Source organism: Epinephelus moara, chromosome 6 (genome assembly GCF_006386435.1).
Source record: "Epinephelus moara isolate mb chromosome 6, YSFRI_EMoa_1.0, whole genome shotgun sequence".
Taxonomy (NCBI): domain Eukaryota; kingdom Metazoa; phylum Chordata; class Actinopteri; order Perciformes; family Serranidae; genus Epinephelus; species Epinephelus moara.
Genome location: NC_065511.1, coordinates 10,431,162 through 10,443,435, shown reverse-complemented (window position 1 = coordinate 10,443,435; position 12,274 = coordinate 10,431,162). Strand labels below are relative to the sequence as shown.

The 12,274-nt window shown below is 42.2% G+C and overlaps 2 protein-coding genes across 5 annotated transcripts in view; one reads left to right on the top strand and one right to left on the bottom strand.

Moving 5' to 3' along the window:
• Positions 1-72: 72 nt before the first annotated feature.
• On the top strand, positions 73-10,334 carry pop1 (POP1 homolog, ribonuclease P/MRP subunit). Of its 2 annotated transcripts, none has more exons than XM_050046634.1 (16): positions 73-198; positions 430-547; positions 1,330-1,455; positions 1,788-1,963; positions 2,110-2,367; positions 2,483-2,570; positions 2,758-2,936; positions 3,072-3,346; positions 3,472-3,565; positions 3,674-3,782; positions 3,877-3,996; positions 5,911-6,032; positions 6,234-6,425; positions 6,901-7,055; positions 7,664-7,900; positions 8,577-10,334. In XM_050046634.1, exons 2-16 carry the CDS (start codon positions 433-435, stop codon positions 9,265-9,267), a joined length of 2,937 nt encoding a protein of 978 aa, XP_049902591.1. In that variant the 5' UTR covers positions 73-198; positions 430-432; the 3' UTR covers positions 9,268-10,334. The 2 variants fall into 2 exon arrangements, with proteins under 2 accessions (XP_049902591.1, XP_049902590.1); XM_050046633.1 differs by having other exon boundaries at positions 1,743-1,963.
• LOC126391728 (NIPA-like protein 2) overlaps positions 9,625-12,274 on the bottom strand; it is a 33,735-nt gene continuing 31,085 nt past the window's right edge. For 2 of the 3 annotated variants that reach the window (XM_050046644.1, XM_050046645.1), the window contains 3 exons: positions 11,919-11,982; positions 11,733-11,830; positions 9,625-11,528 (listed from right to left, as the gene is read on the bottom strand). In XM_050046644.1, coding sequence (XP_049902601.1) covers positions 11,422-11,528; positions 11,733-11,830; positions 11,919-11,982 — 269 coding nt within the window. In that variant the 3' untranslated portion in view covers positions 9,625-11,421. Of the gene's footprint in view, positions 11,529-11,732; positions 11,831-11,914; positions 11,983-12,274 lie in introns of those variants that run through there. The other variant, XM_050046646.1, reaches the window with a different exon arrangement.

Genomic DNA, 12,274 nt, shown 5'->3' with positions numbered 1-12,274 from the left:
GAACATCGTTGCAAGAGAGTTTAGGTTGGTTGGCAGTGGCAGTATAACTTTTAGTTGCGCAGATACACTACAAATCCCATAAACACCACATGTCCGGAAGCATGGTGATGAAACTCACATGGTGGCTAACTGGAAAAGACAGCAGACCCATATTTTGAACTACGTTTCTGGCGTACACTCATACGGGGGAATCTAGAGGTGAACACATGCTATGTAATAATAATGTATTGAATGTTTAGATAGGTTGTATTTGTGTTTTTGTTTTTTAAACCAACACCCCAACTTAATGTGGAGTAACGTGGCTAAGTAGCTAAAGTTAGCATCAGCAGATATTGACAAGTCATGTTGGCGTTTTCAGTGTCAGTTTTTCGTTTAGCAATTAGCGAAACTAATAGCTGGCGTCTAAAATATGTCTTCTTTTTTATACAGAAAATGTCTGCTGCTAAAGTGAAGATGAGGGGCAAGAAGCTGAGAAACCAGCCTGCAAGTGTTCAGTACCCATCTTCTCACAGCAGCACACAGAATGGAGGGGACACATCGGTCCCCGGTACAATGTCTCCTGTTTTTTATCTGATATGGTCCAATATGTGTCCAACTTTGTCCTTGTGATGCTGTCTGTGACCTCTACACTCCTCTTTCTCTCGTCTCCTCTTGCTGCTGCATCGTCAGCGTTTCAGAGGGCCAGCAAAGCTCAGTCTGTGTCCTGTCTGACATCATCATTTGTTCCCATCTCTGCATGTCTGTGAATAAATTAACTTTAATATTAATCACAACAGTTTAAACAGGACACAGTTTTATCCCCTTAACTTATTCAAACTTCCTTGTGGGTGCAGAGTTTATGTAAAGGGAATAATGATGTTATAGGCAACATCCATGGCCAGATTAATTAATTATGGGGAAAATCAGATGTCGGCTCCTTTGTTGTAATAATACTCTACCTCAGGTTTACTGTTGTTAGTAAGTAGTGTAAGATAGTTTTAAATATTTTAATTAAACTTTTGATTTTTTTAGGGTAAGCATTACAACAAAACAAAGGTTAAAAAGCTATGACACCATGCTCCTCCTAAAGGCCACAGGAATAGGTAAATCCACAGTACAGGAGCTACCTTAACACCCTTAATATTGCTGGTTTTATAATGCTTTACTAACAAAAACATTTTTAAATAATTTATAAGAATATGACAAAGTAATTGCCATAGAGACAACCGCTCCTAAGGGTGTGTGGCCACGGGGCAGTTGTGTGTCTTACCTGGTATGGAATCATGTCTTGAACACATCTCATTCTTACCTGTGATGGCTCTGAAATGACAAAATAATGATCTTCCAAAGGTGGAGGTGGCGATAATGATCCAACTACAGAAAAGTCAAGGAACCCTCAGAAACGGGGTGGATGGGTCCGTGGACATCAGAAAGATGGTGGAGGTTACGCCAAGGAGATGCCCAAGTACATCAGTGGTAAAGACGCTGACCTACTCTTACAAATTTACTTTGTACTGCATACTGTAAATAAGGTGTTATTTGTTTTGAAACGTTGTATAATGACCTCACCATTCTGTGTTATTGTCTGATGGGAAATCCTATAGCTATAAGAGACCCATTTTTAATCATTTAATATACTGCAAGCCATAGAAAATGATCATATTTTCCTTTCATTTAGTGCAGATGTGCTGTTTTTTTCCTGCTGTCCTTCAAGTAATAATTAGTTTAGTCTAATTTAGGATACTTATATTAATGACATTTAGATTCAGTGCCTTCCCCCTTCAACCCCCACTCCCATCACTCCTCAGCTGGAGGTTTTGTCAGGGCCAGGGCGGCAGAGGTGTGTGCCATGTTGAAAGCTGTCTCCAAGACAACAGGCAGCTGCCATGTGTTCGGAGCCCTGTCCAAACACATGAGAAGACGGGCCATGAGCCACAACACCAAGCGGCTCCCTCACAGACTGAGGGATGTGGCCAACAGAATGGTAAGGCTCAGAATGTTTCCTTTTAGCATCTTAATGTCCTACTTAATATTTTCTGTCTCTTGTTCCATAGACAGTCTCTCCTTCTTTAAGTGCAATAATAACTGTCATGTATCCCAGTTCTGATTTCTGTTTCCTGCCTCCTGCAGCGAGAGAAGAGCCTCCAGGCTGGCTCGAAGAAGAAGGAACAGGCAAAGAGCAAGAGCCGCAAGGCCCGCCGCCGGCACGGAAATCTGCTGCTTGAGTTCAACCGCCGCCAGAGGAAGAACGTGTGGCTGGAAACACACATTTGGCACGCCAAGCGCTTCCACATGGTTAAAAAGTGGGGCTACTGCCTCGGGGACAGACCTACATACAAATGCTATCGGCCTAGCTACAGGGCAATGAGCAGCCACTGCCTACTTCAGGTACATCATCACAGAATTGGAGTGTGTGTTGTGTTTAATTCTTTTACAAAAGTAAGATTGTTATTAATGGGATTTCACTGCAAGTAAAATAACCTTTTTGGTTTTGTCCACTCAGGACCTTTCTTATTACTGCTGCATAGAGCTACAGGGAGAGGAAGACAAGCTGCTGGCTGCTCTGTCACAGCTGACAAGCAAGGAGGCCGGTGAGAATACGCCCTACCCCGACTACAAATACATATAATCTGTCTATATTTTTAATGCTGAGAAATATTCTGTCACTGTGGACCTATTTTCCCCGTGCATCCTTCCTCTGTGAAGACACATACAATCATAGTTTAGATTTGTTTAGATGAATTTTTAAAGTAATATGCGTATGGTGTATGTTTCCAGGCCCTACATTTGCTGCAGCACTGTGTCTGTCAGGGCGAAAACAGGGCAGTGTGGTGGTGTACAGAGCAGGACAGTACCCCTCAAAGCCCCTGGGCCCTGTCACCTTCCTCTGGAGACCCCGTTCACAGGGCTCAACCCACAGGCAGCTGTGGATTTGGGCTCATCCCACTATTAAACAGGTATGCTTCTGCATTATGAATACTGCAAATATTTGGATGTAGTATTCTGACAAAAAAAAGTAAATTCATCTTGTGGTGAAAGGTTGGAGTTTAGTAGATATGATAGTGTAACTCCAGCAACTGTGCTCCCTGCAGGACCTTCTTCCTGAGTTACAGACTGTGTGCCAGTGTGATGAGGCGGTTGTTCCTCCAGTTATTCCTGTAGCGACACCGGCTGAGGTTGTTCCCACCCTAGAAACAGAGCCAAAGCCCGAGAAGAGCCCTGAGGCCAAGCAGATAACTGGAACCAAGAGAAAACGAACCTGTGAGGATGCCGGTGCACCTCCTGCTAAGAAGATACTGGGAGATGGAACCAGATCTCCCACAACTCCAGTTACCTGGAAGTCCAGCTCAAATGGAATAGTTATAAAGTTAGTGTAGTAGTGGTGAATTTAAAAAAGATGCAAATTGAGTAAAAATTTGCCTTGGATGAATTATTTTCCCTCCAAATTATTTTATTTGACCTTTTTGTTTTTCACCTGTGAATCTGTTGCAGTGACCTCACAATGGAGATTGTACGCTATCGCCTGATTGGACCACAGTCCCATTCTGTTCTGGCAGAAACTCTGGAAGCTGCTACAGATTGTGATGTAAGAATGATATTATTAGCAACATGACAAACGGAGAGCCTCTGAAATACACTTGCATTTCACTCAGAAGAACTGTGATTTATACCAGGTTTTTTTTTTTTCTTTAAGGAAATGAGTAAGTCCCAGCCCTCCTCCCTCTGGTGGCCTGAGCACTGCAAAGACCAGAGCAAGATGAATCTGCACCAACAACAAGCTGATGTCTTTCACATACTGAAAGGTCTATTGTTGTTTTTATTATCAGTACTTACATTTTGCCATCTGGTAAGGTAAGCATGCTTAATCTAATATCTGTCACTGTGTAATTCATCCAGGCATGTATTCGACTGGAGAGCTCCCTGCAGGCACAGTGCTGGGTCTGACTGTAGATGACCCCAGGCTGACTTTACCAACAAAGAAGGTTAAAGCTTTGCCCTGTGTAAAGCAGGAACAAGGTAAAATCTGACCTACCAGACAGACAATGGAAGGGTGTGGGCAGTTAGTTTATAGATACACATGGTAAAATGGCAGGCAGTCAGGATATTTCCTTCCTTATGTTCCTGTTAATATATGCCAGTAGAAACCTGACCATTAATGGGACATATCTATAGCTGAGCATAGAATCAGTCTGTTTCTTGTCATGAGGTTGTTTCAGTGAGTACACATCTGGTTCTGTGCTCCGGGGGGCCTCTGCCTGGCCATGCAGATGTTCCAGGTTCAAATCCTGGCAGGACCCTGTACTCCAAACATGGCCTCAGTGACAGAAAACAGCTGATTCGCTGACTATGAAGAAGACTATGAAGTCAGTCCCTTCACTGTAGAGATGCTTTCAGTATGCTCATTTCTAGTTTACAATATATTAGGCCAAAGGAAATCAGACTATATCATAATTGTCTGATATTATGTGTTATGTCAGTGCTTACACATGTTTACTTAGCTAGTCTTTCCTCACATGATGCTAGGGGCGTGTGGTAGAGGAACAGAATGTGATTGCCTTGCCTCGGAAACCATCTTGTATTTTACACATTGCTTCACCCACATCTTGTAATCTTGCATTTATTAATTTAAAACCAACCATAAACAAACATAAGACATTTCTTGCTTTGCATTAGTATTTAACAGCCTTCTTAGTAGTCTCAACAGCCAGGATAATGAGGCCCGGCTTTAAAATAACTTACATTTTTCTTCTAGTCTGTGACCTGTAATCACAAGATGATGAAACTTCTTTTAAGCCTAGTTTCTTCCTCACCATTTTTCCATAGCATTAAGAGAACAGCAGGAGGTGTCACTAGACTCTCGAGAGAGATTCACATTTGAATCTTTTTTAACAGAGCTGCTCACTGGCTGACATACATTGGGACTTAATGACTATGCAGCTGCATGATTTTACCCATAGTGAGAATTGTAGGCACATTGGCCAGTAGTATTTGCACTACATGCCTTATGTTTATTTCAGTTCTCCACATGAGAGAATTTACAGACTTTGGAAGTCTGCTTTAAAAAATAAGTTTCTTGAGTTACCGAGTTCATGTTGCTGAGTAAAAGCTAGAATAGGTTGTTTTACAGTAAACCTGTAGCAGGCTCTGGGATTACTTAAGGGTAAACATAAGTCTGTCTTTCTTTTCGCAAAATAATGTTTATCCACTTCTTAGGCTGATGTCTTGATCCTTTTACACAGAAAGATCCGGTTTTCATATCAGAGAATAGTCTTATTTACAGTCAAGTGAAATCAGGGTATGTAATTCGTACTTAAAAAAATCCCTTGAGTATAGATTGTATTGTATTGTATTTAGGGTATGAACATTTTACCACGCCAAACTATCCATTCAGACTCAGAGTCATAAATGAAGGTGCATCATGTATGAATGATATGTGAATGAGCGAGTGTTACAGCATGTTCCTGTTACCATAGCTTAATATGGTTTATTAATAACCTATCAATTTACTGCTATTTGAGATGTTGGGTTATGAATCTCTCTAAAGCCTAATGCAGTTACTAATGAAACAAAATATTTGCCTTGTTTTTTTCTGAATTAACGAGATTAGTATCTCAGAATTATAAAAGGTTTTCATTAAAAGATTTTTTTTTTTTCATTTTTTGAATAAAACAAAATCATCACACACATTTTCTCAATAATCTTGTTAATTTCGAGAAACGAGCAGAAGGTTTTTTTATAGAAACTTTTTTTTCAAAATTCTGAGATAATGAACTCATTAATTCAGAAAAACAAAACGTTTCTCAGAGTTCTGAGATAATAATGTTCATTCAGAAAAGCATTGCGCTTCAGTATAAAACAGACGTAGAACACTTCACACAAGAGATGCTGGTCATACAGGAGCGTGCCATGTGTGCTGTGTGTTTGTTTCAGACGTGGACGAGGAGAAGAGAAGGGAGCTGATGTTGCGAGGAGTCCCAGAACCCTGCTGTCAGAGTTACCTGTGGGAGCAGTCTGTCCGGGACAACGTCACTGATAACAAGATATCCGAGCAGGTAGTTTATCATTTTTATACTTCCAAAGATGTTACACAGTACTCATAAATAATTGTTATTGTACTTTTCCTTACAGTGCATGTGCATTACTTACTTCTAAACACTTTCCTCTGCATCCTAGCCAGACACCTCTATTTCTAGAAGCACAGATAAGCTTAGCTGTTGCTCTAACCTCTGGCATTTTATCTGTGTTGCCTACAGGAGTTGAACCGTATGAAGAGCGAGGTGCTGGTGCCGGGGTCCAGGCTGAGCCCCACACCCCTGCAGGGCCGGGTCCCCATCCTGCTGGTTCATCAACCTGGTAAGCAGGTGGGACATGAGATGAGCTCCTGGGGTGCTGGATGGGACCTGCTGCTTCCTAAAGGGTGGGGCATGGCCTTCTGGGTCCCACTGGTAGGTAGCATGGACGGTGCCTTCATGATTAAATTTCACTTTATTATCTTCACTTTCTGATAAGTGGCAGTCATCTTACTGTTTTGTGTAATGTTAAAACTAGCATAATTTCACATATTCTAAAACTGTCTGTTTTAGACATTAGTACATATCAGCTATAGTGTATCAAGAAGAGTGGTGATGACTACTTGGTAAGCTCTGGGTAGGTTGTAGGTTTCCTGGTATTTGACTGAAGGTGCTGTGAGGCTGCATGTGTATAATACAATGAATGTCAGTACTGAGACCTCTGTGAAAGATGTTTTTATTATTTGGTTGCCTCGTCCATGTTTGGGGGCAGTTCCATTTTGTTTGGACAAGCACTGTGAAATGCTAAATGTACCTTGAAATTTAAAGGCAGACTGGAAGCCCTCAGGTTTGCTTTGTTCCCCAAAAATCCAGTGTTTGGTCTTGTCTGCTTTGTTTCTTCCTCTGCCAGGTGTACAGAGGAGTTCGCATCGGAGGGCTGAACATGAGTCTGAAACACTCTCAGAATAAAGGAGCCCCCCACTTCCCCCACGATTACCCAGACTGCCCTGCGGGCATTCGTTTTCAGGAGGAGCAGGAGGCAGAGCTCCTGGACAAGTTCAAAAGGTCAGCTGAAAACCGAGCGGGAAATGAACCAGACATAGTAATGTTGTGTGTGATTATTATTATTATTATCAGTGTTTTCAGTTGGGACATCTTGTGCTGCCAAAGCTTTTGTATATCTTGTAAAATTATTTTGGCACAAAACCAGCCCGCTGATAGAAAACAGAATCTTAAGAACTTGCCCAGAATATAGATGGACGTGTTTTAAATTACCATTTTAAACTGTGAGGGAAACTGTTTTCAGTTAAATAGGAATAAAGTAAGGTGATAATGAGACGATGCTGGAACTAAAGATTCTTTGTAGTGTTCTGTTACTGCATGACTGTACAATCATCTGCAAGGAAAAGATAATATTCACTAGCCTACAGCCTAAGTAAGTGGTGCGAATGTCAGTGGATTAGAGGTTTTGATAGAGGAAAATGCTCTAAAGCTCTGACCCCAGTTAATTTCCATTATGCAGATATTTCCCACCATGCAGACGAGATGGTAATAAGGCTGTGTGCTTTTCATCTACTACAATCCACCGTGCAGTAGTCATGATTTGTTACATAAATTGGCAAGGTTGCCCCCAACAGTTTGACAAGGGTTTGACCTTCTGACCTCTTCTGTAGGCGTCCGCCCGCCAAAAGAACCAGTTACATTAAACATGGCTGTCTGGCTCCGTTCCGTTGCCCGTGGCAACAGCTGGCCGAGGAGTGGGAGCTTATCTTGAGGGAAGGAGGAGAGGAGAGGAAAGGAGACTGCCAGACCCAAACTACAACACAGGCTGACACAGTGATGGAGGAGGAGATGACATCACATGGAGATATCACTGTCACGAAGCCTCCGAGCCACATCACTGTACTGAGGTACATGTTTATCTTCTTTTATATTCATGTTTGTGATAAATGCTGAAGGTTTTTTTAATATCCCCTCTCCTTGTCTTGTTGTGAAAAGAATCTCATGTCAGTAAAAACACACACCCACTGCAGTTTTGCGCCAAGCTCCCTTCAGACGTTTAACATCCTGCACATCTAAATCACACTTCTAACAATATTAATGCAGTTGACTTTTAAAGGTCCCCTGAGCTGAAATGTGCACTGTTTTAGGGGGATTTGGGCTCCAATCATCACTTTGTTCCTATTTTTTTATTAAGAGACCCCAGCGCAGCTTGTGACAGGCTTGATTCATTGGGCTTCTCCAGTCTACCTCCCTTTCATCATAACGTCCCTGATGAGAATACCCAAAGTACATCCAGCCTTAAATTGATGCAATACATCACAGAGATTAGTCGAGGGGAAGAGTTGCATCTATCCTCATAAAACCATCACACGAGCTTTGAGTAATGACTGACTTTATGAGAAAAAAATTGGATTGATTTTTACCGTCCATTGGCTGCCTTTTTGTTTTCAGCATTAGGAATTAAAAATGTGCTTTAACCAAATTTTATGTCTCTCAGGGTGCTTAATAGGGCCAATGCAACTTTTCTTTTGAATAGAAATCATTTGTTATGAGTTGATATTGGTTGTTTTTTATGCTTCACAGGAACAGAAAGTCACTGAGGCTGCTCTCTGGTTGGTGCAGACCCACGACATCTAAAGGTCAAAGGCCATGCCGTGTTGGAGAGGTGCCACCTCTGGACCGCTCGGCTATGAAACTGTTTTTCAAAGCGCACGAAATGAGTCTGGTGTGGGTGCGTCTGTCACTACTGTCCAAAGGCAATCCACAGCTCCACGCCATTGTGTGTGTGCCAACCGCAGAGGACCTGAAGCTGCTGTACAACAAGCCTGTGGACAGTGGCCCCCAGGAGCCCCCACACAAAGACCACTTTAAAACCAGAATTAGACGTCGGAAGAAGGGACCCAAGAAAGTTGCAACGTTGTCCTCTGATAAGACTGAGGGCAAAGAGTCAGACCTTCCCTCTGCCTCTGAACCAAACCCCACCACACCTGAAGGCCCCAAATCATCCCCCCAGCCTTCCTCTGACCTCATCCTGGGGCTGTGGCCGGATCCTCTGCCAAGTGTCACCTCTCACTGCACCCGAGTGACTCTAGGCTGGGTCACTCAGGGCGACTTCTCCCTGTCTGCAGGCTGTGGGGAGGCCCTGGGGTTTGTCAGTGTTGCCGGTCTCCTTAACACCCTCTTTAACCAGCCGATGGAACACAGAGGAATGTTGCTGCTGCGCAACCCCACATCTCTGCACTACCGCTTTGCTAAAATCAACATAGAGGTCTGACTGAAACATCTGAGCCTATGCAGAGCTTAACTTCCAAAAAGCACCAAATTCTTGGTTAATAGAGAAAGATCAACATGACTTCTATCCTGCAAAGGCCTGAAATTATACGTAATTAAGTTGCATGATGCCTCATTTGCCAAGTGATCCCTGTGTGCCTTGATAGTCTATTGTATGGTGTTGGCTGAAGACATAATGGCATGTATGGGGCATGATGACTACAAGCTACCTGGTGGAAGCTGAAGGAACAATTTTTAGTTGTGTATAGGCTATTTGACTCTGGGAAGAGACATCCTTATTGTTTTACTTGAGAAAGGTTGGTTGAGTTTTCATAGGAATGCCGTAGTCAGAGGGATGCATCTCAAAGGGATCAGATAAATGTGGTTTTCTTTTATCAACTGGGTTTCCAAAATTAATTAAAAGAGCTATATGTAAGAAATCTAAAGCAAATAGTCGTAAAATCATGTTTATGTTTTGAATTTGTGTTTTGGCCACTGCCGTCTACCAGTCACACAGTCAGTAGAGTCTCAGCATCAGTTACAGTTAGGACTGAGCTACAGCAGTACGGCAAGCAGCATTAGCAGTGTCCCGGCACATAACATTAGCAGCCGGTTCCTCCTCAGCTGTATCCCGGCAGCAGCGTTAGCAGCAGAGAAGCCGGACTTGCTCGAACGGTCCGCTGGAAAACCGAAGATCAAGGACGCAGCCCTGCCACGGCAGCCGCCCGTAGGCAACAAATCAGTCAACAAATCAGTCTCCAGCGTGCTGCTGTCCAGCAACCTCGAATCTGTAGGGGAGGGGGGGCGGACACGACTCGCGGCAGTATTTTGAATTTGAGTGCAGTAACCGTTTTGGCCACATTCTTATATACAGCGCCTTTAATTTAAGGCTTATTTTACATCCCTCTATAACAATGCTAACGATGCCGTATTAATGTCAGTGTCAATCTATTATTTTTAAAAAGGCAAATTAATGGGATGAATTTGAGAGAAGTGTCAGATTCTGTTTAAAAATGCCACGGCATTGACAAGGTTCTGTTTGAATAAGCCAATAAAACATACCACACTTGACAGGATTTGTCTTCTGTGGTTAATTACTGCCACCTTCTTCTGTGTAAAACCTCACAAATGTTACAGCACACTCAATAATCTAACCCCCAACAATGAAATATTCATTATAGTCTGGCTCTTTTAAGTAAATGCAATGAACAACTGATACTTTAACATGCATTCTTTTTATAGTTACACTGGCATGTACACTGGTTTCCCACACATCCCATAATGTGTAGGTGGCAGATGAGAGTTTTGTTGCTTGGCAACACTTAAGTTTGGTAGCAGTTGAGTATATAGTCTGAGGTTTATTTGAGGTAAAGATGGGCGGGCAGACTGCATTAGTGCTTTTTAGACGGGTTATATCATAACAGGTTTCAGATTGAAGCATGCTCAAATTTTTCACACACAAATTCAAACCTGCCAGATAAGTGTGAGCAACTTTACCTGAACAGCTGTGAGAGAAGGTTTACATAACTACTGAACTACTATTCTGTTTGTCACTTCATATTAAGGGAATTCACTTTACCTCAGATCCGCATGCACCAAGTTGTCTGGTCCTCTTTGAGCTCTCTCACCACTAGAGGGCACTAGTGCACTTATTTTGCCATAGAACATGAAATCTCCAGACTGTTGAAACATTAGATTTTCTCCTTGTTTATTGACAACCGGTCACACATACACCAACATATTCAACTGAAAAACACAACACATATGTTACACTGGAAGGCATTTGGCACAGTGGCCTCCTGGACCCCTTTTTAATTGAAATTTGTTGCTAGTAGGGCATTTGATATTGCGCTGTGATCCTGAGGTGTTTCAGTGCATTGAGAGTCATTTTTTCCTCATCAGTTACTCCTGACAACCCTGCTGGAAATACTGTTAACTCAAGAGATATTTAGGATATTGACAGAGATTTGCCTTTTTTAAAATAAATAAAATCTAAGACCAATATGGCCACCAATACTGCCGCTCAGCTGGCACTGGTTTGAGTTGATGCCTACCATTTATTTCTATAAATAGAGATATTGTTGAAGTACCCAGGAGGAAGAATGCACACACACACACAAATCCACCAATATTACAGTCCAAACAGATGGAGCTGGTCCTATGAATCGTCTGTTTGGCCAGCTCTGTTGCACATGAGTTTGGCTGCCAGCGATCCGTATGTCAGAGTCTTTGCCTCAGGCTGAACTTTGTCTGTGTGCCTTCTCCCTGTGAACACGGACAGCAGAGCTCATTAGATGGACCCTGCTGCCAGGGCTGCAGACATCAGCAGTCAGATAAATTCAGGGTCACTGCCAGCAGATTCATGTGGTCACTGCTGGCTAATCAATACACCATACTCAATACAAATAGGTCAGCATGCAACGTGCTGTATCGTGATGAGAGCTGATTAAAGGTTGATGAAAAACTTACCAGGGATCTTATCCATTGCGATAAAATTGCGATCCTGTTGCTTTATTTTTGGCCTGTTTCGGGCTATCAGGAAAACTCCAAGGAAAGACAGAAGACAACTGGAAAAGAGTAACATCGTGATACCATCTCACAGTAAATACCATATTTTAATAAGCTGTAAATACTGGTGTGTTGTTGAATACTTACCCAAAAAGGAACATAAAAATGTTAAGTAAAGCCAAGCCTTCGAATTCCTGGTAAAATACGATCCCTGCAAAATGAAAAAGCACATTAAAATGCATTTCACATCTCATAGAGTACTAGAATAGATCATCTAAAGTGCTTTGTTTGTGAAACATAGCCCTGCAAATCCTGAGTACACATTACGCTGGGATGATGAGAGGAAAGCGTTTAGTTATTAACTGAAGAGTGTCGTTCTTGCTGATGAGTAGTAACACAGAAAATGTTCAGGTTCACTAATAAACCCTCAGAATAACCCAAAAGACACAATTTACTCTCCTGAACAGTGTACCTTCACTTTTAATGTGCTTACTTTACTGTCC